The sequence below is a fragment of the Quercus robur genome, chromosome 8 (assembly GCF_932294415.1).
Source record: "Quercus robur chromosome 8, dhQueRobu3.1, whole genome shotgun sequence".
Lineage (NCBI taxonomy): Eukaryota > Viridiplantae > Streptophyta > Magnoliopsida > Fagales > Fagaceae > Quercus > Quercus robur.
Genome location: NC_065541.1, coordinates 67,431,026 through 67,458,840, shown reverse-complemented (window position 1 = coordinate 67,458,840; position 27,815 = coordinate 67,431,026). Strand labels below are relative to the sequence as shown.

At 34.2% G+C, this 27,815-nt stretch overlaps 2 protein-coding genes across 8 annotated transcripts in view; both read right to left on the bottom strand.

The window, feature by feature from the left end:
• Nucleotides 1-23,839, bottom strand: LOC126697866 (uncharacterized). 3 transcript variants are annotated; one of them, XM_050395000.1, is made up of 6 exons: nt 23,609-23,839; nt 13,560-14,867; nt 7,997-8,265; nt 6,341-6,716; nt 1,003-1,803; nt 1-828 (listed from the first exon to the last, which is right to left on the bottom strand). In XM_050395000.1, exons 2-6 carry the CDS (start codon nt 14,862-14,864, stop codon nt 103-105), a joined length of 3,477 nt encoding a protein of 1,158 aa, XP_050250957.1. In that variant the 5' UTR covers nt 14,865-14,867; nt 23,609-23,839; the 3' UTR covers nt 1-102. The 3 variants fall into 3 exon arrangements, with proteins under 3 accessions (XP_050250957.1, XP_050250956.1, XP_050250955.1); XM_050394999.1 differs by lacking the exon at nt 23,609-23,839 and adding an exon at nt 14,980-15,191 and having other exon boundaries at nt 13,560-14,882; XM_050394998.1 differs by lacking the exon at nt 23,609-23,839 and adding an exon at nt 14,980-15,191.
• The window catches only part of LOC126697870 (uncharacterized), an 81,795-nt gene continuing 72,621 nt past the window's right edge, over nt 18,642-27,815 (bottom strand). For 2 of the 5 annotated variants that reach the window (XM_050395002.1, XM_050395001.1), the window contains exons 3-5: nt 22,403-22,447; nt 21,681-21,761; nt 18,642-19,906 (exon numbers count right to left, since the gene is read on the bottom strand). In XM_050395002.1, coding sequence (XP_050250959.1) covers nt 18,750-19,859 — 1,110 coding nt within the window. In that variant the 5' untranslated portion in view covers nt 19,860-19,906; nt 21,681-21,761; nt 22,403-22,447 and the 3' untranslated portion in view covers nt 18,642-18,749. The remainder of the gene's footprint in view (nt 19,907-21,680; nt 21,762-22,402; nt 22,448-27,815) is intronic. The other 3 variants (XM_050395003.1, XM_050395004.1, XM_050395005.1) reach the window with 3 other exon arrangements.

The following is a 27,815-nucleotide window of genomic DNA, read 5'->3' as shown; positions in this document are numbered from 1 at the left end:
TTAGAGCTAGTAATTTCTGATATTATTAGCTTGTGAATTTTATAGTTGCACACAGATAACATTGGTAGGTGATATTATTAGCATGAGAATCATGTTCAACGATCATGAATCCATTACATTTTTAAGGCAAGATTTCGATTTATGCTCTTCAGGGAGTGTGTTCCACCACTTCATAAAGGTGGATTTCTCCAAAAACACATCTCTAAGCAACTCTCCGCCTTTGATCCATATCTGTACTTGTTCTTCTAGTTTTAAAACCTCTTCCTTGACCTTGACTTGTGCAAACCCTCCTGCCTTGCTAGTTTTAATGCGCAGCTCCTCTACCTTGGCCCAAAAGCATGACTCCCAACTAGATTCAGCTGGCTTCCTCTTAGCATGCTCAAACCATCTCTGTGTAAACTTGTAGCGTTTTGGCCTGCCCCTATCCATATATGCTCCTGTGTCTTCGTTCTTCAAGTTGCGATAGTAGTTGGCAATATCTAAGGGTTCAACAAGGCGTCGGTACTTTGTTCCAAGATCTATCCAATCGTTCTGGCCTTCAAATTCATCTGGGAGTTCATACCTTTTTAAAAATTCGACGATTTCATCCCATATACTTGCTAATTCAAGTCTCTTCACATTAGCATCGAAATCCTTGGAGGATTCTTGAAGCTTGAAGGCATCATAATAAACTAGGTCCCGATACCCACAATTCAATCGGTAGTCTTCATCTAGGTATTTCATTGCTTTCGCAATGTCTGGCTTCTTGAGATCGATGCTGTTCTTGTTTCCAATCTTCCGCTTCTCTAGCTCTCCAGCAGCACGAAGACACAACCTAGCTCTTGTACTCTGAACACCTCACAAGGAAAAGCACAAAGAAAAGACAGAAAATTCTTTGGTGACCAGTACTCTAACTTCAACACATTTTCTTGCGAGTCATGTTAAAGAACAATTATTTTATTAAAAGAGTTGATTTCAAGATTTTTGAAGTTTGTTGAAACAAGCAAAGGAAATAGAAATTACCAAGCCAAGGTCGTTCAAGGCTGCATTAATTGTTGCAATATCACTAGTAGATTCTGCAGATAATGGAAGCTGTTCCAGTGGCTCCAAGCAAACCTCATTTAGCATTTGGAAGCTGTCTTGCAATTCATTCACATAGCCAAAATGTTGTTGAAGAGCTCTCTGGGCAACATCTGTACATTCTTCTTCTTTGCACAACTGAGAGGAGTAAAATAATAGTTGCAAAACAGCATCTGGATTCCTCAAGATAACTAGCTTTCCATTCCCAGTACAGAGGACATAAGTTCCAAAGGGCTTGTATGGGCTTAATGGAATGGAGTTTGTCACAATTTCCAATAGCATATTTGTGTTTCCCATGAGGCTGCAAGCAGCATGGCTTGCCACAGATGATGCATTCTTCATTACTTTCATGTAAAAATTTGAAGCATCAAAGTTGTTAATGGATGCATGTGCAAGATTTATGGATTTTTCATTGAGGAATTTGAGAACTCTCTGAAATTCCAATAGAATGGATGAGACTGGAGCAAGCAAGATCCGCGGAACAATGTCATATCTCATGACAAAATGTATGAAGTAGCGAGCCCACTTCTCACGCCTAAGAGCATGGGAAATTATGTGGTTACCAGTTAGAGGACAACCAAAAGTCACACACAGAGGTGAGGAAGGTGAAATTTTGTAGTTATCTGGTGAATCTGATCTCAAGTATTTTTCCAAGAACCAAATTGTTGCAATGTTGGCAATTGAACCACCTGTGGAGTGTCCTGTAAACAGTATTTGCTTCTTCTCTGTCACTGCCTTTTGCACCTGAATAATGTGTTCATATTTAGGAACAAGATATCTGTGTTCCAATTCCATATATATGAGTATGTTTTAGTGCTTGCATGGGATCCTTTCTATGATGTCCTAAAGTTTGTTGTCTCTTTAAATTCTTATTGAAACTATTAAAGTTCCAAGCCAATTCAAGCTGAATCAAAAATGGGTTTTATTGCAATGGCAAGATGTGATTGGCACATGGATAAATATAGCTACATATGCTTGACCAAATATGGAACACGTTTGTTTTACTAAGAAAAAAAAAAATGAGTAATGCTACAGCCACAAACTTTTTTATAACATTTTTACAAACTGTTGATGTGACTAACTTCTAACTAGTTTTCATTTAGACCCACCATTAACATTACTTTTTTATTTACCAATAATCACTCATCACTTTAGCATTTTATTAAATTTTTTTGTAAAAAAGTTTGTATATTTGACATTACTCAAAAAATATTGAGTCACATGACTCACATCAGTATTCTCAAATAGGTTTGGTATCTTCTCAATTAAGAAGGCTTTGATTGAGAAACAATTATTGAGGATATTAAAGACCTGGCCTATTAACTCTGTTGGAACTGAAATATTTTTTTTTTTTTTTTTTTTTTTTTTTTTTTCATTTGGGTTTATAGGTGTTGTAATTGAATAAAACGACTCACTGCTCAGCTAGGTTTCCCTCATGTGTTATAATGATATGTGGTTTTTAAGCTAGAACTGACCAAAAAAAAAAAAAAGGCTATTTAGACAACACAATCACAAGAATAGTCTGTTTGGATTGAGAGAGCGGGAGGGGAAATAGAGTAGAATTGGCCAGAAATTATCCTATTATCCGGTCAACTCTACTCTACTCTCCCTTGCTCCCCCTCCCTCAATCCAAACAGGCCATAGAGGACATGTAAGTCAATAAATATAAATAAGAGTCAAGCACTTGTATTCATTGAAGAATAAGGACGTGGTGAGTAATCTCAATCAAAATTCAAGTAATTCCTCAATCAAAAATTGAATACAAATGAGTGATGAAAACTAAGTTACACTACTCATGAAGGGATTAAGCAACACCACTCCTCGGATAAAAACAAAAGTGGAAGTATTTTCAACACAATGCATGGGGTAGTTTATTAGTTTTTCCTACCATGTAGGCATTCTACGATATATTGAGGTAATTTTTCCCACTATGCATGGGGAGGGTGGGGTGGATTTTGTTATTTGAAAATATTTTAAAACTCTCCTGATTTTGTTTTTTTTTTTTTTTTAAAAAAAAAAAAAAAAACCCTTTTTGAAGACTTTAAATATTTAAAAAAAAATGGTATATTATCACAAAATCACTTAACCACCCTGTCTTTTTTTTCTTTTTCTTTTTTTTCCTAAACAATTTCTCCTATAATATATATTTCTTAAGATTTTTTTATCCAAAAAAAAAAAAAAAAAACAAGTAAACTCACCTCTTCTTAGTATGAATTTTGAAATGAAAACTAATATAGAAAGAATAAACACTGGTACAGTGGTACTTTTAAGTTAATTTAAAATAAAAACATCATATAATATCTTTTCAAAAAAAAAAAGAAAAAGGAAAATCAAAGCTTGCATAGATCATTTTAAATTTTTTTAGTATATTATTATACTTTAAATACTTCTTATAACTTAATTTTTATTTATCAAAATAATTTTTTTGAATATTTTAAAATTAATATTTTAACTTCATCTATTAATGACAGCTAATCGCAAGCCCACGCGGAGCACGAGAAAATGACAAATGTAATATAATTATTTTATAAGAATATAATGTAAAATTTGTAGGATGTGTTATTTAAAAGTATTTTTTATTTTTATAAGTTTTATGTAGTGGAACATATTTATGGACAAAGTTTATCTACAAAATTGGTTGTAGCCTTAGTCTACAACCTTACTCAATATCTTTTTATTGAAGGTGAATTTTGACAAATCTACTATTGGATTACATCTTCTTCTTATATACTACATGCTGGTAAAATTTCTAGAAAATTGAAAATCAATAGATATGTCATCAATAAATTGTTTAAATTGCATTATGTATAAAATATAAGCTTATAGATCATATAGTAAATAATATCCGATTTATAAAAAATTTTGAAATGTATATTAAGAGTGTAAAGAACATGCAATTCAACGGTTAGATTTTCAAAATATGTAATAACGTTTATTTTATTGAGTAAAGTTATAGTCTAAGGTTACAATCAATTTTGTAACTAAACTTTGTCCTAATGTATTTTGTATTCAACAACGATACATAGTTTTATGTGTGTGTGTGAAAAATGTAATTTAATATAAATATTTAAATTATATAATTATAATAATGTTATATATAAATGACTAGTATGTTATTAAAGAATCTCTTCCCTTTCTTAAAATATACCATAATCGGTTGACTAATTTGAATATATTAAAGAATTTTTTTTTTTTTTTTTTAAATGAACACTCCTATTCTATGGGATACATGTAACATGTTACATTAAATTTAAATTATTATATAAGTTTAGAATTGTAGTATTTTTTTTTTGCTTTCGAAATACAAGTATAATGCCTATCTTAGGGATGACCCCAAGAAGGGGGCAAGATGTTTCATGCCCAGGATTTCATGGATACTATAAGACCCTAGAAACCACTTAGCCAACCTCTTAAGGTTGCCTATATTATTGAAATTTGAATTTCAAAGTAATCTTTTGAATATTTATCATTTTATCGTTTTTTTAGAGCTCATATCTCTAATTTCTAATGCCTCTTTGTTTGAATTTTTTAGCCCCAAACTATAAAGTTTGGTCCAAATAGAATAAAATTTCATACTTTTCAACCCAAAAATTAAGGGAAAAAATTTTTTGAGCCCAAAACTAAAGAGGTAACCTACAAAAGAATCAATTTAAGGCATAGTTAGTTCAAAATAGACCAAATAGACGAAAGAGGACCAAAATGGATCGAGGGGATTGAATTAGACCAAACTGGACCGTATTGACCTAACTGGATAGAAGTGGACCGAATTGGACCAAATATGGACAGAATGAGACTGAAATGTACTGAACGGACATAATTGGACAGAAGTGGACCAAAATGCTACGTTATTGTAGCTCAAAAATAGAATAGCAACGATACACTAAACTTCATCTTTTAGATATTATATAGATATAGATTTGTACTAATTAACTATAGTATCACCAAAAATTAATTAGGAAATTGTTTATGTTATTGATGTAAAACTAACCAATCATGTCATTTTGTAAATTTTTTTTGTTAGTAAACAATATCATTTAAATGTTCTTTTTATATTAAAAATTAAATGAAAACATTCCTAAGATGCATTATTTAAAATATCTTATTGTTTTTTATTAATATTAATCTAAAAAATGCTTAATTGACTTCATGTACTAATAGTTTTGGACAAAATAATGAACTCATTTAGTTATTTGCTAATAGATTTTACAATTGAAATAGATCGAAGTGGACGAATAGATTGAAGTTAACCAAAATGCTACCCTGATATGGTTTAATAGGAACGTAACAACAATAAATATTATGTTTCAATTTTTAAATATTATATGTATTGATTATTTTTATTTATATACTTTACTTATTTGAAATATATGCTTATAGTCATCTTAAATTATGAAATACCTTCTTAAAAAAAAATAAAGTACTTTAACATGACAAGGTATATACTATATCTCAACTCTAACATTAGACACAAAGATAAATTGACACCAAGCATAATAACGACAAAGTTTAGCTACAAAATTTATTATAGTCTAAGGCTACAACCTTATTCAATGTCTTTTTATTGGAAGTGAATTTGACAAATTCATCATTTGATTACATCTTTTTCTTATATCCTCCATGCTTGCAAAATTTCTAAAAAATTAAACATTAATAGTTATATTATCAATAAATTATTTAAATTGCAAGTTTTTGTAATTTAAAATTATACATAAAATATAATCTTATTGATCATATAGTAAATAACATCCGATTGTCACAAAATTTGACATATGTATTAAGAGCGTAAAGAACATGCAAACCAACTGTTAGATTTTCAGAATATGTAGTAATATTAATGATATTAAGCAAAATTGTAACCTTAGGCTACAATCAATTTTGTAGCTAAATTTTGTTCAAAAATAAACGATCACTTGTATAAACACTATACTTTTCATGTTAATCAATTTTTAAAAAATAATTAATTAAGTACTTTTTACTTATATTAATTAATAATTTTTAAAATTAATTTGGCTTCAACCTTTCTTTTAATCTCTCTCTGGGACTTAAATTCAAGCCTACTGCTACCAGGTAACCATTCTTCCAGACAAAAACTAGGATAAATACTGAAATTTTCAATTTCTAAACATTTCTTAATATATTTCTACCGAACTTTTACATCACAGATACATGGTTAAATTCTTAATATATTTAATTATGGTGTAAACAATGTTACCAAATCATAGATGAATCCATCGTAGGAACAAGCAAGTGATCAGGGAAAAAAAAAAAATACAAATAGTACCTTGTTTGTGAAATCTGAATTCGTCAAGACTTTGTCATCAAATCTCTGCAGAAAGGCTTTGTTGACCTCGGCATGTTCATTGATGCCTATACTTCTAAGAGAAGGAAACAACTCAGGATTGATCTTGGTTTCTCCAAAAGATTCTCCGGCATACCAATCATTTACAGACCAATTCCCAGGAAAGCCAAAGATGACAAGATCTGGTGAACCATGAATGTTCTGCAAAATATAGGGCTTATCAGCAGAATTGTGAGCCCCCACTGCAACAGAACAAGCTTTGTTGACTATCTCTGGGCTGATTTTTATGCTCTCTCCAAGGTTTAAAATGGCCATCCTATTTGGCTCAGAAGCTTTTGTTTGTTGATCTTGTTCAAACCTGCGCTTGAAGAAGTGAACCAGTTTGATTTTATAGCACATACAGTTTGGTTTTATTGGGTTTTTTCTTGGAGATCATAACGTGCATAGTGGGTTGATGGTGACCACTTTTTGTATTAAACACTAAACAATCATCCACCAAGACTTCAACTTTTGTTTTTCTGTTCTGAAAAAGCTGTGTAATTGACCAAAGACTTTGTTGTAAAGATGAAAGTTATTGGAGGCTGGGGCTATGGAAATATGATTAACCCTCCAATCAAAAAGCCTCAGCATGAGTGATGATTGGGGTAAAACATATTTCTCCTAGGAAGTTTCTTGGTTTTTGATCAAGGATGAAAATTCCACAGTTCCCACTTGTCTGGATATTCCTTTTAATTTATTCCTTTTTCTTTTGTGTTATTAAATAAATAAAAAATAAAATAAAAAAGGGCTGAAACCAAAATGCATCTGATGCAAACGCAAACCAAACAAACACTAAGCCACCCAGTTAAAAGATCTGGGGTTTTTTTTTAATTTAAAAAAAACAGTTAAAAGTTTCTCTGACAAAAATTAATTAAAGCATTAATTAGTCTACAATTAATATAGATCGTTTTCCAATAAGTAGTAAACCTTAATTGGTTTGTAGAATGAGTCAATTAATTTCTGGTAGACCCATTCACATGAATTTGATCAAAGTCTTAAAGAGAGGTTAGAGTTACAATAATTGTAATTGACAGTTTTACAAAATTTAATAAGAGACCTAATTAATTTCTAAGAAAATTCACCTATCTGATATTAGCTTTGAATTGATAGTCATATGCATTGTAGAGTACGCATGGATCCGGTCAAAGTCCAAGGAGTAAGGAAAGATAAAAGCTAGCATCAATAGATTTGATAGTACTGTAGCGTTTTTTATCAAAGGCCTTACTCGTATATTTCTAAGGACAATGCATTAATATTGAAAGTGTCAAACTAATAACAAGAATCATTGAATGCATAATCATAATCTAATTAATTTGCCTGTCACTGTAACCAATAACTAATAACGTTTTCATTTTGGTACTAATTATTTGCGTGTTTCCAAAGAAAGCGCAAAAGCAATAATCCATGAAATGGTTGTCTACTTTAGGTTTCTTCTTTTCCTTTTTGGCAAGTAAAGTTTACTTTTAGGTTTAGAGCCAGAGAGGAATGATTCCAAGTCGCCCATATTGAGAAGAAAATATTGTAACAGTACTGACCTAAATAAAAACCTGAATCACATACATTTGAATTAGATTTTCCAAAGTTAAAAATACATCTCACCTTCTTTGCTGTCTTTTTGAGGATGAATTACCAGTACCAGAATCTGATACGTCAATTGGTGGAACCGAAAACTCTCCTCCTCCTATGCTCCTAGATCGTGCAGAAGCTTCCGCATGATCTCTTCCAGCTGCAACAAGGATGTTGGACCCCAATTCCTGCTTGTCAAATGGGCTCCTTTCAGCTTGATATTGTGTATGAAATTTGCCCATTGCTTGAGTGTGACATCCCTGCAAACCACCAACTGCTTCAATCTGAGGCTGCTGTGACTCCTGTGATTGTGGTTGACGGATAATCATGTTTGTTGAAATAAAGGACAAAAAATAAAATAACAGAGAGACCTGATGCATGCATTCTGTATTTCTTGAATGCCTTTTGTACATGAATTAAATAGTATATATAGGCCTATTCCTAGTTGGGTATTTCTAGTTGAGTAAAGGGGACAAGTGATCGTTAATTGAGACTAAAATTAAGGACTATAATGGCAATTGTTCTTGATTTTAGTCAATCAGAATATATACAATAATAATAAATAAATAAAACTAATATACTAAGAGCATGCTTGGTATATAGTCATAGCTATTCCAATGGTTTAGCTATTTTATAGTTTGGTTATATTTTTATTACAAGAAATAGTTGTTCTTTATGAATAACTATTCTTTAAAATAAGGAATAATATTTCTCTCTAAAATAACTATTTCTCTAAAAGGGTTGTAACAATTATTTCTTAGTAGGTGTAATCATTTTTAAAATTAATATATTTCCAAATATACAAACTTTTTATATGCACAATTCCTTTTTGTAAATAATTAAGATTTACTGATATCAACAATTAAACACCAAGTGCACAAGTGTGCAGGGGTGAACTAATCAAGTACAGAAATTACATAAATCAAGTAAATCAAGAATTGAAGATAAGGATTAGTTTGCAAAGCTGACAACCAGTCTAATAAGGTTCTAAAGAAAAATAACTTGAGGTCTGGCATGAATATCTCTTATTATCTTCAAAGCACTTGCTATTTCTTTCCCTCCAAAGACAACATATCAAACAATGGTGAACAACGACCAAATCAACCTTGCTAGCAAACTTGGAGCTCAACAATAGAGTTTGGCATAACCCAACTTACTCCCAATAAACCCAAAACCATAGATCACATATCCTTAGCAACAATTATAAAATTTTTTAAAAATAATCATAAATAAAAAATCTCTCTCCCAAACTTTTTAAAAAATATATTCTTTTTTAATAAATATAAATGTATAAGTAAGATGCCTCTTAAATATAGATCTTAAGTTTTATTCTAATGTTACAACTTATAATCAAATATATGAATATATTTAGTTATTCCATTACAACACTATTTATTTCCAGTATTAAAGATTACCATTCTTGTCATAATCTTCATTCAATGTGCCAAATGTGCCCTAACAATGGTCATTTGAAATAGGGTCTTGATATTGAGTGAATGATTGTTCCTTTGCGAATCCCAAAACCTTTATGATTTCATCATAGAACTTTGTTATCGACTAGTCAAGTTTGGTAGGTTTACTTCAAGTTCTTTAGCTAACTTACACCCTTGAAGGATAAGAGATATTGGATTTGACTCCTCCTTGGTTCATCTGAGGTTCTATTGTTAATTTTCTTTGCTTAATGTGTCTTAGATTTGAGCATATATAGTCTGAGAAAATTTAAATGGGGTTGATGTAAGCCTTTTGGTGGGCTTCCATGCTGATATTCATACTAAGAGAGAAAGATTAAAGAAAATATTCCAATTTATGATCTTTTGAATGGTAGACCATTACAATAGAAGGAACTTGAAAAGATGACTTAGCCATGGTCCACAAAGGATTTCAAACTTTCTCCTCAGTCAATAGGAAGACCTTCCCCCAATTGAATCTAAACTTTTGGGACCCTCAGAGAATTTTCTGAGGTTTTAAGTATGACTTTTTTTTGCAAAATGAAGTAAGACCATAATAAAAATGAAGTAACTTCTAGGTTCCATTGAAGGATTAGTAGGGCTATAGATTCTTCCATGTACAATGGCCAGGGTAAATTGGTTCAAACTTTAGCCTACATCATGAATCATGACCATGTATGTGGTCTCCCCTCTAATGACAGACAACAGCCATACCCACCATAGTCAAGATTCCATGGGTCCGAATGTCCCATGGACATTAATTAAGCTTCTTAAGCTTGCATATGTACTGGAAATACTAATTGTACCAGGTTTGTCTTCCAAATTTTTCTAGATGTTAAACTCTATTGGTTTCAACAATCAAGTATAGATTTAATAAGTGTGACATACATTAATCTCCCCAATGTAATGTTACCAGATTGATTATACTCTAATAATGAAATTATAGAAGAACTAAATGCTTCGTTTGGAGGAGCTTATATATATATATATATATTTTTTTTTTTTTTTTGAAAGTGGATGAGTCTTATATTCATCTCAAAAGAAAATTTATAGTTTTAAAAGCATTACATTTTTTTCAAGATATGCTAGATGAGCTTATATTTATCTCAAAAGAAATGATGAGGAGGAGGTAATTTTCCAACTAGCATAATTGTGGGAGTCAATATAATGCATGAAAAGCATAAAGTAAACCAAAAAAACAGAGAAAAGAAAACAAAACAGAAAATGAATTACAAAGGAGAAGAGAGTTTAGGAAAAAGGGGAGAGAATCACTAGAAGTGAGTCCCCAAACCCGAGACCAGTCAAACAAAGATCCACTAAAAGAACGAAGCAGCTGATCTCCAGAACAGGTCCGCCGATTACGCTCCCTCCAAATACACCACAATAGGCACAATGGTACTAAGTTCCAAATTTTTGAGGAATGCTTCCCCAACCAATTCCATCAACCAAAGAGCAAATCTGAAACCGTACTAGGTAAGACCCACGAAATCCCATAATATTTGAAAACAAAATTCTACAATTGACAAGCCATCTCACAATGAAGTGAGTCCCCAAACCCGAGACCAGTCAAACAAAGATCCACTAAAAGAACGAAGCAGCTGATCTCCAGAACAGGTCCGCCGATTACGCTCCCTCCAAATACACCACAATAGGCACAATGGTACTAAGTTCCAAATTTTTGAGGAATGCTTCCCCAACCAATTCCATCAACCAAAGAGCAAATCTGAAACCGTACTAGGTAAGACCCACGAAATCCCATAATATTTGAAAACAAAATTCTACAATTGACAAGCCATCTCACAATGAAGTAGTAAGTGATCTATAGTCTCCCCACAACAACGGCACATAATACACTAGTCAACAAAATCAAAGCCCCTGAGCCACGAAATCCCTCCATTCTCTCTTTACTTCTTATTCTTTGTTTACTTTTTCCTTGTATTCCTTTTGGTTTGTTTTGACCTCTTTCACCTGGTGACTTTTGCTGTCTAAGACTAGTGTTCTCAGCGACTTTTGGTAATCCTTTCCTCTCTCTTCTTAATTTATTTCTCTTTTGGCTGTTATTCTGGCTAGAACTCGACTTCTGTCTTCTTTGTTTCTTTCCCTCTACATCTTCTTTACTAGATTGTGTAAGTTTTTAGAAAGCTCTAATTCAAAACATCCCTCAGTTGGGCTTTTCGTGTCTAGGGAATGTCCATTCCACCATGCTCTAGTGGAATTTTATCCTGTGGCTCGTCCATCTTTAGGAGTCAATCATCTATTGAAGAACATAATCACTGAAGGCGAGCAGTGGCAAAAAGTCAAATCCAGTCAACTTGACACCGGATTATCCTCAAATGGAGAGGCTAGGGCTAGCTCTTTTGACTTAGGTTCATCTCATGGCCCTTCTAATTCTACCCGTGAGGCTTTACATTCACCCTTCCTTCCATGCCTTAAGAGTTACAACTTCCGATTTTGTTAGGAGACAAAGATCTTGCAAAGATTAGGAAGAAATTTCAAATTTTGAAGAGTGTGGTTCTACAGTTGCCTAAGAAACTAATAGAGGCTAGAAGAGTAAATTCTTGTTTGTTTATGGGCTGGGAGAACGCATCGAGTGATAATTGGACGAGGGATTCCGTTTTCTCTGTACATGGGATACCCCTAGATCTATTGGTGTGTTTTTGTGCAGTGTTAGAGAGAGTGAGGTTGAAGAAGTACCAAGATCGTTTAACTAAGGGCCTTCCTATCAAGACAATAGACTTTCATGAACTCGTCAACCTGACACACTTCACTTCCTTCCACTCATGCTCTAGAAACTCATCCTTTCCCCGTTGTTTTGCTAGAAGAATTGCCCCCCTCCTCCTAAGCCATTTGGCAAAATAAAGGGAAAGAAGTAGTTGAGTCGTCTACCCTCTTACCATTCATAAAGAGCGCCTACTAGATCAATCCTAAAGTCTACTTTCAGGATCAAATGAAAAGGACAAGAATCTAAATATAATTAAAAAATCCTTAAAGCTCCAGTAAGTTTCACCAAACAGGCAAACACGAGCTGAAAATAAGGCCAACCTCTACGACCGCTACCCTCAAATGGTCATGGCACAAAAGAAAGGGGAAAAAAGAAGAACAAAAAAAAATGTGTCAATTTATCAGTTTGAGATATAACACAAAAGGCCAACAAGGCAAAGAAAAACACCGCCATGGCAAAAAATGATGGGTGGCGACTCAAGTCGAGAATATAGCCTTGGTGAGAAACCTTTATAATTGATTCCGGGTCAATAACTTACTCCTTAGCCAATGGATGGTGCCTAGGATGAGGGTGATCAAAGAACTTTCCCTTGCCTAGCACCCTTGACGTTTCTATCGTAATGAAGTCGTCACAAGTTTCCCTATCATCTGTAATATCACCCGCTCCTGCTGCCTTAAGAACGATAGCAACTGCGATACACCAGTCCCTCTTAGCCTCCATGCTCCATTTATTCTTAGAGTAATGTCTCCCAAACCAATTTCTCCAACCAAATTGAATCTCAGACATTGTAAACACGTCACTCCACAGAGCATTCGCAACATAATAATGAAGTAAAAGATGAATCACTGTTTCCCTACTAAATCGGAATATACAATACCAACTTACTAATGCAAAACCCCTCTTGATAAGATTATCAAGAGTAAGAATCCTACCTCATGCTACAGTCCACAAAAAGAATGACACTCTCCTTGGGACCTTACCATGGCAGTGCTCTTCCATGGAAAAGAATGATCATTTGTACCACAAACGGCCTTATATTAAGACCGAATATCAAAATTTCCACTCCCATTCAATCACCATGTCATACTATCAGCCCCCCTGTCCCCTAGGCACCTTAGAATAATTTTGATCAAGAAAAGAATATACTGTTTTCATCTCCCCATCATGAAAGTCTATGTGGAACTGAAATTCCAACTCAAAATCTCCCCATCCAACTGAGAATCCAACACAATAGAAACTAAAGCGTCCTTGCCCATTGAACACTTGAACAGATTAGGGTAACTTACTTCTGTTATGACTAATTTTATTTAGTTTTGGGCATAAAGTATTGTTAAGTCCCAAAAAACAACTTAAATATTCATATGGTATGGACATAAAGAAAGGCAGGATTAATGAAGAACAAAACAAGAGGGCATGCAAGATTTACCTGGCCAAGAGAGAAGCAGCCATGGATGACACCTTCATTTGGGAATGAGGTCTTGACAGAATAATGTGCAGAATGCAGGAATTTTGCCCTGAAGAGTCTAATGGCACCTTCTTTGTATGTCTCCCCGAGGGCTTGAAAAATTACAATGCTAATAACACGTAGTTTGTCATCTTCTATAGCATGATCGTTGCCATATTTTGGATGCGGAGGCATGCCAGTCATTACATAACAAAAGCGTCTACTCCCCAAGTGAAGCAAGGTTGAGGAGGATTGCAACTGCTGAGGAACATTAAAGATAGCTTCCATACCCATCTCCCTGGAGACTACATGGAGGCGGTAATTTCTAAACCATGCACCCATCTCATGCTCCTCTTGTTGTTTTTGGATATTTAGTTCGTCTTCCTGCTTCAACCCCACCCACTCTTCTTCTTCTCCTTCCTCCATCTCCTGTTCCCTCTCTTCTCCTTCGTCTTCTTCCTCAGCTACTGGGGCTATTGCAGCTATCGTGTTGAGGTAACATCCATAAAGGGTACCCTCTATAACTTCAATCCTGCCTGAAACATTACGAAGGTTAGAAGGGAGGGCTATACCTTTTGTCCATTGATCTCTTTCAAGATCAAAACAGTAGAGGCGCTCTATTCCCCGCTGCCGAGCTATAAAGAAAACCTTCCTTCTCTTAACAGCGTGCCCCGCCCATCTAGTCTCCACATTCTCAAGGGGGGGATTTGGGAGGATGGTCCATTTATCATCTTTAGGATGGTAGACCTCAAACAAAGAAAGGCTTTTGAGTTCTGAGTCCTTTCTCCAGGATTTGTCGAAAATGTCAGTTGTGAAGTTGCTTCCAAGGACATAAATTTTCTCATCCGCCACAAAGGCCCAGGGCCAAGACTTTCCACTGTTCATCGCTGTACCGTCTAGCAGCGAGCTGGATTTGGTGGGATCAAAAATATAGACATCTCGAGGAAAAAAATCATTCTTGTAATTTATCTTTACACCTGCACCAATGCATGGGTAATCTATATCGTATTCGCCGCCCATGAAGTACAATTTGGAGCCCAGTGAAACGCAACACATGTTTCCAGGGTATTCTCCGGTTTTGAGTTCGAGGATTGGGGCAAGATGATTTGGATTGAGTATTTGTTCGTCTTGGACGTCTTTGGTTGGGGGAGGAGGGAGAGGATTTGGTACATCAATCTCATATAAGGAATACATAACTGGGCTATATGTGTGCCAAAAGTATAAGTAAAGCTTGTTCGATTGTGTATCTGTACGATACGGTTGAAACGAGGATGACACTGAAGCCATCGTCTGGTCAAAATGAAACTGGAACTGGGTTACTACTTTACTAAAAATGAAATCAAATATAAAAAATAAAAATTAGGTTACTTTTAAAAAGGACTGGCGGCGTTTGGTTACTAACCTGGAGTTCTGGATCCTCCACGATAGAAATTGCTTTCGCCTGTAATCGGAAGCGGTTAAGGAACACTTGACGAACTAATTAGATTTTTTGCTGGTTTTTCTTCAGATCGGCGAGCTGCGGTAGAGCTGTAGAAGGCGCGACTAGAGCTTGAGAGTTTTGCCTCTATTTGTTTTTTGTTTTTTTAAGGAACGCCCTCCTGTTTGTTTTAGGAAAAATTTGCCAAACAGTGAAAATTCTGAAAAATTTTAGTCGGACAGCACGCGTACAAACTTATTTAGTTAGTTAGACTGTTTTTGAAAGTCGAGTTTGGCAAACTCGACTTTGGGCTGGAATACGGACACAATAGTGGCGTTTTTTTTAGTGGCGTTTTCTATAAACGCTGCTATAGCCACTAAACAAACACCACTATAGTGTTCGTTTTCCAGCCCAAAGTCAAGTTTGCCAAACTCGACTTTCAAAAACAGTCTAACTTATTAAATAATTTTGAACACGTGCCACGCACCTAATTTTTCCCCAAAAATAGTCTGTTTGGCAATTTTTTCCATTTGTGTGTTTTAAATGGAAACTTCGGGGTGATTTTTTTTTGGTGGGGCACAGCACGTGCTTGTTGAAATTCTTCATAGAGCTTGTTTGTGTCTTTGTATTCTACGTCATATATAGTGCCATTTGATTTTTTTTCTTTTCCTTTGCCAAAGATTATTCCTTTCTTTTAGTTAATTTTTTTTCCCCTTTCCTCCCCATATATTTGATTTATTTCTTGGGTAATGTTTTGATTTTTTTTTTCTTCCTTTTCTTGATTTTTTGTTTTTGTCCAGTGGTGCTTCCTGTTGCTTTTATCAATTTACAATAACTTAAATAAGTCATGTAGTCCCAAAAACCAATAGAGCTTGGAGTATGTGTGGGTTCGGAATTTCCGAGCTCCAGTTCGAGCTGATGGTACCCATAAGCTTATCCAACTATATCGTGGGGCGTGAGACAATGACTGCCACACGCGAGTCCCCTTTTTTTTTTTCTAAAAAAAAAAGAATAAGTCATGCATGATTACTTGATTTTACAATCTGTGATTCTTATTTTGTGAACATTTGACATACCTTGGGAGGATGTTTGTGCAGAGACTGTTCTCTTAAAGTGACTTTTCCAGAATTTAATCTTATTAGTTGGACAAGGGAGTCTTCTGTGGTCATGTGTTTCTCTGGTGGGTTGATAAATTGAGACATTCAATTCCATCGTTTAGTGCATGATTGGGAATTAGAAGCATTGGCCTTGTTTATGGATATGATCTATGCCACGAATGTGCAGGATGTTGGCACTAATAAAGTTTGTTGGAAGCTAGTTCTGAGTAAAGGGTTTGAGGTTCGAGGTTTTTATCATTCTTTATTCCCTGTTTTTGTCATTTCATTTCCATGGAAAATGGTGTGACAATTGAAGGTTTTTTTTAGAGTAGCATTTTTTCTTAGTTGGCCTATTTAAGTAAGATTTTAACTACAAATAATCTTCGGAAGAGGTGTATTGTAATGCTTGATTGGTGCTATATGTACAAAATATGTGGGGAATCAGTGGATCATCTTCTTCTTCATTGTTCTATAGCATATGAGATGTGATCTATGGTATTCTATTTGTTTGGTATTCATTGGGTTATGCCATACAGGGTTGTCAAGTTGTTAGCTTCTTGGTCAAGCAAGTTCAGTAGACATAGAAATGTAGTTATCTAAAGGTTTGTGCCGCATTGTTTGCCTTGCAAACTATACCCTTAAAGTTTGGACATATTTGGATTTTACAACTTGAAATTTTAGAATTTGAGTATTATCCTCTGAAATTTTGGGGTGTTTAGATTTTACACCTTAAAGTTTCAGAATTTGAATATTACCCTCTAAAGTTTGGCGATATTTGGATTTTACACCTTAAAATTTTAGAATTTAGATTTGACTCCTTTAAGTTCTATTATGTTTGCACCAACAACCCTTCTATCCATATTTTTCATTAAGTGTCATATAAACTTACCACATATTTAATTTATTCAATAAAATAATATCACATCATTTTATAGCCTAAAAAAATTAAATAATTAAAAATGGCATGGCATAATAAAAATGACATGACATCATTTTGTTGGATGAACTAAACAAGTGTAAAAAGTTTACGTGGCACTTAGTGGAAAATATGGATAGAATGGTTGCTAATGCAAACAGAATTGAACTTCGGAAGGTAAAATCCAAATTTTAAAATTTTAGGATGTAAAATTCAAATAATCTCAAATTTTAGGGGTAAAATCTAAACACCAGCAAATTTTAGGGGATAAAATCTAAATTTTGAAATTTCTGGATGTAAAATCCAAACACTTCCAAATTTTAGGAGTTAAAATCCAAAATTTGAAACTTTAGGATATAAAATCCAAACACCCTCTAAGGATGTAATTTGCAATTTAGCCAATATTTTATTGCCAACAAAAGGAAAAGACAACCAAAAAAAAAAAAATTACAATAGTAGCTCATGATATGGTCAAATGACTTCCAGATTGATAAGAACCAATTTGTCACATACTTCTAATTTTAGGGATGTAGTTTACAATTTGGCCAATAATTTATTGCCAATAAAAGGAAAAGACAAAAAAAAATAACAATAGCAACTCATGATACGGTTAAATGACTTCTGGATTGATAAGAACCAATTTGCCACATACTAAGGGGGTGTTTGGCAGATTAATTCTAACACATTTCCACACATTTTAAATAACATTATACACTTTTTCACACACATGTATATCAAAAACACTCAAACAACATAACTCAAACTCCTCCCCCAAACACTCCCTAAATTTTTCAAAGCTTAATAATGCTGTTAGATGCAGGGCCAAACATATTCTTGCACATTCTCAACGTAAGATTAGCCGGAAGCAAGTTCATGGTTACTTTAATTCACTAATTTCATTTCTTACACATTCACAATGGGTCTCAATTGATAAACATGAGCATCCTGATCTGTGCAAGGCAGACAAAAGCCACCTCTGCCGACTGCCGGATTCTAGAATGCCAAAATTGTCTCCAGAATTACGTGCCCATGCTGTAAAAATTGAACGGCTACCTCAGAGAACTGTTGTGCAAGTCTTCTTTTTTGAACACGGGAGTTTCCTAGGAAACCGGTCACAACTCACAAGCTGCTAGTGTTTCTTTTTGAAATAAAGACCCTATTGTTTCTGTTAGAACTTACTGTAATTGGCCTTTGTTCAGTTAATTAATGTTTTGATTTTAAACTGTTATACCATAAATGGATCAAATCCAAGTGCTCCACGGCTCCACCTTCAGACTTTGTTACATAATGACAATTAATTCCTATTCTAGATTATAAAAAAATAAAGACAGCATCTGTCAACACTGTAATTACACGGGAGCATATACAAAACGTATTTGTTTTGTCTTGTCCCTAACTCACCAACACTAAGATGGTCAGGAAAATAAAAGGGTAGGAGAGGGAGAGGGGGTGAAGAACAACGAACGAAGACGCAGCCTTCACCATTTTGCCCACAAAACGATCATGTGAAATCTTGAATGAAAATGCTTAAGCTGGAATGCAATCTTTTAAAATAGAATACAAGACCTATATTTGGTAGCAGTGATATTTTATGTGTAGGTAAATGACTAGTAGTACTAGAAAATCAAGACAAGTTAAACCAACATAATTTCACTATTTAAATCAGCATTTTGTGCTCAAAACATCATTTAGGTAATGGAAAAGAACCTCTTTTAGTACAGGAATCAGCCGGTGCCATGGCTTTAGATCTCAATACCCAATTGGCATACCATCCTGTGCAAGTACACTAGAAGGAGTTCGCAAACCTCAGTAGTTTTATGTTCAATAAATTGCTCCTCTAAGTAGTCTGCCTCCGTTTGTGGATCAATTCCATCATCCATATAATGGAAACGAACAACCCTAATATATCGGAAGAGTTCTCGCGGCATTGATCTGTAAAAATTATTATAGAACATCCTTTCAAGGGGAGTATTAAAAGGAATTTTGTGATGCCAATCGTAGAAAGGAAATCTTTTGAGACAGTCGTTCATTCTTAAGTAAAGATCTTCATCAGCATGCCGAAATTGCATCCAGACTTGCTCAATGTAATTAAATCTTTTCTTCCAATGCCACAGGGACGGGTGGTCAACAATAATTGTCCAATTTCGAAAACTCATATCATCCAAAAGCAAATTCCATAGATCTTTCAAATCTTCTGGGTACTTCTTTCCAATCCCACCTCCAAGAATTTGATCAAAAATCACATGTGACATGGCTAACATGTCCCTTTGACGTAAGTCCTCATATGTGGATGTTTCTAGCTCCATTTTTTCATATGAAAGGTACACAAGTTTAATCTCCTCGTGGTTACCTTTGATGAAAAAATTCTCAGGATGGTGCAAGGAGCCATGAAAGATGCCCTTAGAATGAGAATCATAAACCGCATGGAGAATACATTGTATAAGTTTCTTAGCCTTTTCGGTTGGTCGGTCAACATTCCACTTTCGATTAATTGGACACCAATTATCTGTATTGCGCTTCAACCACTCCTTTAGTGTCAAGTCATATTTGTTATGAGTGAGAATATAACACTCTTGGCTATTATGCCTCAGAATATGATGCTTGCCGTGCAAGTAAGAATCCAAATTATAAAACCGTTTATCACCGCTAAACCCTGGTACCACCTCGAAAACAATCTGCTCTGGTAAATTAGGATGGCCACATAGAAGTTTAATGTTATTTGACCCAGAAGATGGTTCCACATCAGCACCAATTTCCTTGTGCTTTGCATTCCTAGAGGTCGATCCTTCACAATATTTTACTTTATTGGATTCTCCCCTTTTGTTCGTACAATGCATGTTTTGCTTCTCCATTGTCACTGCTCCCTCACCGAAACAAACTTTCAGTCCCTCAATGATTACTATGCAATTTGAATTTAGGCACGCATAATGTTTGCACAAATGATCATACAAAAAAAGAAAATGAAAACGTCAATCACACTTTCCTAGTTAATAAAAAATAAAAACCACAACTGGAGAAAAACAAGAACATCAAAAATAAAAAAATCTATAGCTTTCTTTTTTTAACATAGGTTACATTTGTATACTTGAACTTAGTTTCTTGATTGGATCCATTTTTTGATGAGAAAATACTGCTGCATATCATTAGCATAGAAAATCCAGTACAACAACTACATCACAGGCAATAGCAGCTTCTAAGAAACTGGGGGTTTGCTCAACCCATGCCTCAAAATCAACAACAAACTTAGCATGTTGTGCCAAAAGATGGACCGGCTTATTTCCATCCCTTTTAACATGAGAAAACTGACCAAAATACTCTCATAATCTTCAAAATGTCCCCTAAAAGTAAAACCTTCAAATAATCAAAATATCTTCAAACTCTCTAGAATGACAAAAGTATCCTTGAAACATCCAAAATAAAAAATTTACCTCTCAAATTAACCAAAATACCCCCAAATCTATAAAATGGTCAAATTAACCTTCAAACCTCCAAACTAATCAAAATGTTCTCAAAACTTCTAAAAAGACAAAAATATAATTTCAGATGACAAAAATACCTCTAAAATTTTCGAAATAACGAAAATATCCTTAAAACTTCCAAAACGTCTAAAATACCCATGAACCTATCATATGACCAAAATAAACTCAAAACCTCAAAGTGGATAAAATATCCAAAAATACCCTAAAATGTGTCCAAATGAAAAAAAATATATAAAAAAATAAAAAATCTCAAATTTTTTTTAAATAATCAAAATAACCTTAAAGTTTTCAAAATAACTAAAATAGTCCTAAACCTATAAAACAACCAAATTAACCTTGAAATTTCCATTTTTTATAAATATCCAAAAAAGTCCTCAAACATTATTGAAATACCCCCTAAAACTACCAAAATGATAAAATACCCCTAAAACCATCAAAATGATGAAAATATTAAACTTCCAAAACGACCACAATCTTAGCTTTACTTTTTTTAGAGAGACTAAGGCAGTTAATTATAAATACATGGGACGAGAGAGGTGGATTCACCCCAATTGTTATGTGTTTAGTTTAATGAATTGCATATTATCAAGAAAATAAATATATATATATATATATATTTTGAGAATACTAAGTATTTTAACACACACACACACACACACACAAGGGGAGAGAGGAGAAGGTTCTAAAGAAATTAACAGTGGTGTATATCCAAAAGGGCCTAAGAAAATAAATAAATTCACGGGAGAAGTTGAACATAAATAATATATTGTCACATGTCAACCACAACAAAAGTAATGCAATAATATTGAAATGGAAACTTAAATTTAGTAGCATGCCCAAAGTGCAACACAAACTCTGCAACACAAACTCTACTGAAATTATACAACTCACAACATACTTTCTTAAGCAATGTGGTATAATTACCCTTGTGTGTGTGTTTTTTTCTCAATAAATAATCAGTAGTATGCTTGTGCATTGCACAAATTAATTTAAAAAATTATAAATAAAAAATATTAATTTTATGCAAACCACAAAAATATTTTTTACTAATATTATTCAAACTATCATGATAATTAGTGAATCACTTGAAGGGTTATGTCTATAGTTTCACCTAGAATAAATTAATCATCTTAATAATTAATGAGTTGTATGACAAAAACACATTAAGTAAACAAAGAAGTAGTAAGTGTTAACCTTATTGTGGAGAAAAGCCGCTTGAGATGATTAATTATGAGATCTTCACATGCCTTTATCAGTTTCTGTTATTAAATCCTGCTGCATTTCATAACAAACACTATAAGGTTATAGTATTTATTTTCCACACTTAAATTCCCCAATCAATTTTGTTTTCTAAAGAATACCCCTTGCTCGATCACACCATGCACCATTAAATTGCTAAAGAAAATATTAAAAAAAAACAGCATAAATGCACACATTTTGGATTCTAAATTTTTTTATTGTCTTCAAAATACTATTTTTTTAATAAGTCAAAATACAAAACACTCATCAACTTTAACTCATGTTTGCTTGGGATTTCAGACACGGTGATAAAATTTTCAAAATCTATTCTTTCACATTACTTTTCAGTTGTCAAAAAGAAGAGAAGATGCTAACATATTGAGCAAGAATATATCCAACAATAGCATAGAATGCCTACAGCCAGGCAACCTCTTTACCAAACTAACATAATTTAATGTGTTACACATAACTTTCCTACATAATTCTTCACCTCAAATTATTTACACTTTTCAACCTTCCACTCTCTACAACCCTACCAACTTTTATAATACTACAATTCATTGCCATGCTAAGTGGGTCTCAACAGCATTTTTTTATTAAAAAAAAAATTGTAATGATCAAATAAATAAAACCCACCAAAAAAATTGAAAAAAAAAAATCAATGAGATATGACATACCCAATAAAAATCATGCCTGACCTTTTTGCTCCACATATGAAATATCTGCAAAATTAAGTATTTATGAGTCTCAATAAAAGAAATGATGAACAAAATAAATAAAACGAACCAAAACACACACACACACAAAAACACTTCCAATTAACAAACCTCGCCAAACATAGCCAATATTATGTATTATGGAGGACTGTATTTACCATTAAAATCCCTGAATATTCTCCCAAGGAAGTGTCATTTTCTTTATGCAGATTAACAAAAGTGCTATTTTTTTTTTTTAGAGACAACATCAGAACTTTTATAACTACAATAAAATAACTACAAGTATAATAGAAAGAAAAAAAAAAATATGTCTACACACATTGCAGAAGTAGTGTCTTGGTCTGATAATAAAGAGCACAATTATCAAAAGTAGATGACATAGGATGAAACTCTATTTCAAAAATAAAATAATTAAATATAATTATTTGTTTAAATTTAATTATTGTAGCTAAATTTACCCTAATAATATAACAATAACAATGAACCTCTGAAGTCTGAACCATACATTAGACTATTAGAAGCCAGTGATGATGCCACAACTCACCTCTTCTTTTTCACCAGTTTGAGAATCTTTACTGATTCGTTACTGAAAAAGAGTGAGATCCGGATTTGCTTTTAAAAACATTTGAAAAAAGAAATCCGAATTCAACTCACATCTGTAAATTGATTCTTTCAAGTGTCAACCTCAAAAAGCTTAATTTGTTCCTCCTAAAAGGAAGGACCATGAACTTCAGTTAAGAACAACTGACATTTTTTTTTGTTGGCCTTTTCCAAATTATACAACTAACCATTTTTATTTATTTTTCCATGAATTTCCTTGAGGCTCACACCTAAAAATAAGGGCTGTCCACGGGTCGGGCGGGTCGGGTTTGTGCCCAACCCGCAACCGACCCTTAAGAGATCGGGTAGGCAGGTGCCCAGCCCGCAACCGACCCGTAAGAGGGTCGGGTTTCACGGGTCGGTTTTCCGTCGGGTGGGCATCGGTTTCAGGTGAAGCCGAAACCCGCCGGAAACCACCGAAAAACGGCGAAAATCGACGAGATCTCGCCCGATCCGTCCAAGATCCGGTGAGGTCTAGCCGGATCTGACAAGAGATTTCGTCAAATCCGATGATTTTCCCCCAAATCGTGCGGTGAATCGCCGGATCTGATTGTTTTGGTTACTAACCTGGAGTTCTGGATCCTCCAAGATAGAAATTGCTTTCGCCTGTAATCGGAAGCGGTTAAGGAACACTTGACGAACTAATTAGATTTTTTGCTGGTTTTTCTTCAGATCGGCGAGCTGCGGTAGAGCTGTAGAAGGCGTGACTAGAGCTTGAGAGTTTTGCCTCTATTTGTTTTTTGGTTTTTTTTTTAGGAACGCCCTCCTTTGTTTTAGGGTGAGTTTGGTTCAGTTTAAAAAAAAAGTACATAATGAAAAAGTGGAGTTTCAAAAAACTCAGTATTTGGTAAAAACTGTTAAAAGGTGCATAATGAAAAAACTGAGTGTTTGGCTAGCACTTATAAAAGTGACTTTTTGAGGGGTAAATGACCAAAAAGGACAATGTATATATAAAGGAATTTATTTCATACTTTTTTTTTTTATGTGAGTTTGTTTCATACTTAAATCAATTACTTCATCATACTTAAATCAATTTTTCTCTTTCTAAAAAAATTATTTTTTTCTTACCAATATTAGCTAATAATAACATACCACTTAAGATTTATTGTGAAAGTATTGTAAAAATATTGTGATAAAAATTGATAGTAATTTTAATTTTAACATACTATTAAAATTATTTTTTTCTCTTTCTAAAAAAATTATTTTTTTCTCACCAATATTAGCTAATAATAGCCTACCTTAAAATTTATTGTAAAAATATTGTGAAAATATTATGATATAATTTCTTTTTTCTCTCTTTTTTTTTCTCTCCACACATGTGGCTCTACTTCCTTTTTTTTTTCTTTTTTTTTCTCCTCTTTTTTTCTCATCCACCCACGTAACCACACTCTTTTCTTTTCCTTTTTCCTTCTTTCCTCTACCATCTTCAGTCCAGAACATTCCCAGCTCTCTTTCTTTTCTTTTCTTTTTTTGCCTCTTAGCACTTCGGTCCAGAACACAGCTCTGCTTCTTTTTTTTTTTTTTTTTTTTCCCTCTTAGCACTTCGGTCCAGAACACAGCTTTGCTTCTTCTTCTTTTTTTCTTTTTTTTTTCCTCTTAGCACTTCAAATCGGAACACATCGGAACCAACGCCAGAACTCATCCTTTATTCTTTTTTTTTTCACACTCCAGAGAAGAAGATGATGATGATGATGATGATGATGATGAAGATGAAGATGAAGATGATTGAAACATAAGGATTTTGGGATTTTGGGTTTTTTTTTTTCTATGGATTTTGGGTTGATTTTGAGTTGGGTTTGGGATGGGTTTTCCGGATTTGAGTTGATTTTAAGTTGTTTTTGTGTTGATTTTGAGTTATTTTTGGTTTGGTTTTGTTGATTCTGTGTTCGGAATATCAAAGGTTGAAATGGGTTTTGTTGATTGTGGGGGTAGACCAGTGAAGAAGCAGAGGAAGATGAAGAGGAAGAAGACGAAGAAAAAAGACACAGATGAGAGATGAGGGCGTGAGAGAACTGATGGGTATTTTGGTATTTTTCAGGTTTGCAACGGTAATATACAAAACGCGCATAGCGCGTTTTCATTTATGGACCCCTGAGGGTCCATAATCCCTTCCGCGTTTGTTCTCAGTTTTTTCTCAATGCTCAAAACGCAACTTTTATAAAAAAGTTGCGTTTTGAGTTTATCAAACGCAAAAGTTGGTTGAGCTTTTTTCAAAACGCGCTTTTTGGGCTCAAAAAGCCGAAACAAACGGGCACTTAAATGGAAACTTTGGGGTGATTTTTTTTTTTTGGTGGGCACAGCACGTGCTTGTTGAAATTCTTCATAGAGCTTGTTTGTGTCTTTGTATTCTACGTCATATAGTGTTATTTGATTTTTTTTCTTTTCCATTGCCAAAGATTATTCCTTTCTTTCAGGTTTTTTTTTTTTTTATTTCCCCTTTCCTTGCCATATATTTGATTTATTTCTTGTGTAATGTTTTTTTTTCCTTTTCTTGATTTTTTTTTTTTGTCCATTAGTGCTTCCTGTTGCTTTTATCAATTTACAACAACTTAGAATAAGTCATGCATGACTTATTTTGTGCACATGTGACATACCTTGGGAGGATGTTTGGTGCTGAGACTGTTCTCTTAAAGTGGCTTTTCCAGAATTTTATCTTATCAGTTAGACGAGAGAGTCTTCTGTGGTCATGCATTTCTCTAGTGGGTGGATACATTGAGACATTCAATTCCGTCTATTAGTGCAAGATTGGGACTTAGCATTGGCCTTGCTTAAGTATATGATCTAAGTGAAAATGCACTTTTAGTCCTTACATTTGGGTCAACTCCCATTTTGGTTTTAAAATTGATTTTGTTACTAATGTCACCCTAAAAAAAGAAAATCGATTCTATTTTGGTCCTTACCGTCAACCCATTAACAGAAACCTCCTACATGGCTGACAGAATGCCCTGCTTGCTGATGTGGCACTGAGATAATTATTAAAATATTATTTAAAAATTTATTTGGCATTTTTTAAATGCCACGTCAGCATTTAAATTATAAAAATTTTAATTAAATTTGTTTTTACTTTTTTTATAAAAAAATTACTTTCTTTTAATTAAAATGATTTTTTTATTCCAATCTCTAAGATTCATATTCTTAGCAAATTAATCCTTTTTTTCTTATAATTTTCTTTGTCTTTCTTGTACTTTATAACCAAACACATCAAAACAAAAGAAATTAATTAAACATATTTCTTGTATTTTATTTTGTAGGGTTAAGGGCCTAAAGTGTATATTAGGCCTTGGGCCTGGTCTGAGGACACGAATGGTCCAAGGAGGAATAAACAGTTATGGGTAATTCCAGTCTAAAGCCTCATAAGTAGGGAATGAGTGGAAGGTGGTTTGAGGAGGAACATCTCCTCGGATAAACTGGGAACAGCTCCAGTATGTATCCTGATAATTAAGGTAACCTTCCAAGAAATTTCAATGACAGGGACGTGCATCATAAATGTATCAGGGTGATGGGAACTCAAAAATATCTAAAGAAAAGCTGTTACCACCGCATTAAATGCACTACAACTACTCTTCTGGCCACATTTATGTGGAGAAGACCCATGAACATTGCTGCTTTGGTAATCATAACTCACAAAAAGTCAAAGAGAGTGTCTAATGGGACAGGTACTTAAATAAGGGCTCAAATGATCAACAAATGTAGGATTAAGATGGTCCAGAGGGAGCTATATAATGTAAGAGACCTCCCATGAGGAAAGGATTTGAAAAATGGAGAAAGAATACTGTAGCAATCAAAATTATACTTGTACCCAACTGTTATTGATTTGTATGACAAAATATCTCCTCGAGCAGTGAATTCATTCAGCTCTATTTTCTTTGTTCTTGCTTGATCATTTTTTAAATCCGTACTAGCCGTTATTAAATTCATTAGAGCCTAGTTCTTTAACCCACTCTCTACAAATTTATTGTACTGGACTCATTGGGCCAAGATCTCATACATCTTAGGCTTGGACTGCAAAACGTGTCTCTACAATTGGCGCCATTTGTGGGAAGAACTTGTGTAATAATGAGTACGACGTTTAATTATGGTAGGATCAGATCCCCATCAAGAAGAATCCATGGGTTCCAGGCGACAAGATAACTTCCTTAACCTTGAACGCAAGCAAGATCAAGAAGGTATCATACACACCACACATACTGGTAAAAGTCATTCTCGAGTTGGGAGTCACGTCTCTCAGGAGCAGAACAACAGAGCCATGCAAAGGGAGATTGACAATTTAAAGAAGAAGTTGCGCCATGCACAACGGAAACAAACTCCTTCCAGTTCTGACATCTCCTCCAATGATGAAGAGGATGCTAGTTATAGGCAAAAGTCAAGAACTCCACCAAGTAAGTCTTTCTCCTACAATGAAGAGCACCACCACAAGCGAAGATACAAAAACCCGCCTTGTAAAGGTTTGGGAAACGACGCTATGAGCAAGGCGTTGAATCAAATCTCCAAATCACCTTTCATGCGCAAGATAGAGGGGGCAAAACTTCCTCGATGATTCCATCAGCCCACGTTCACCATTTACAATGGTCGAACAGACCCTGTAGAGCATGTGAGCCAGTTCAACCAAAGGATGGCTATCCACTCTAAGGACGAGGTTTTGATGTGCAAAGTATTTCCCTCCAGTTTAGGACTTGTGGCGATGAGATAGTTCAATGGTCTGAGGGCTAATTCCATAGATTCCTTTAAGGAGCTCACTCGGACCTTTGGCTCTCGTTTTATCATGTGTAGTAAG

Coding starts and splice junctions, on each gene's coding strand:
- LOC126697866 (XM_050395000.1), bottom strand. CDS start 14,864: ATGGCTTCAGTGTCATCCTCGTTTCAACCGTATCGTACAGATACACAA. Junction 8,266..13,559: donor GCTGCTTCTCTCTTGGCCAG/GTAAATCTTGCA, acceptor CCACAATCACAG/GAGTCACAGCAGCCTCAGAT. Junction 6,717..7,996: donor TCAAAAAGACAGCAAAGAAG/GTGAGATGTATT, acceptor CTTCAAGCGCAG/GTTTGAACAAGATCAACAAA.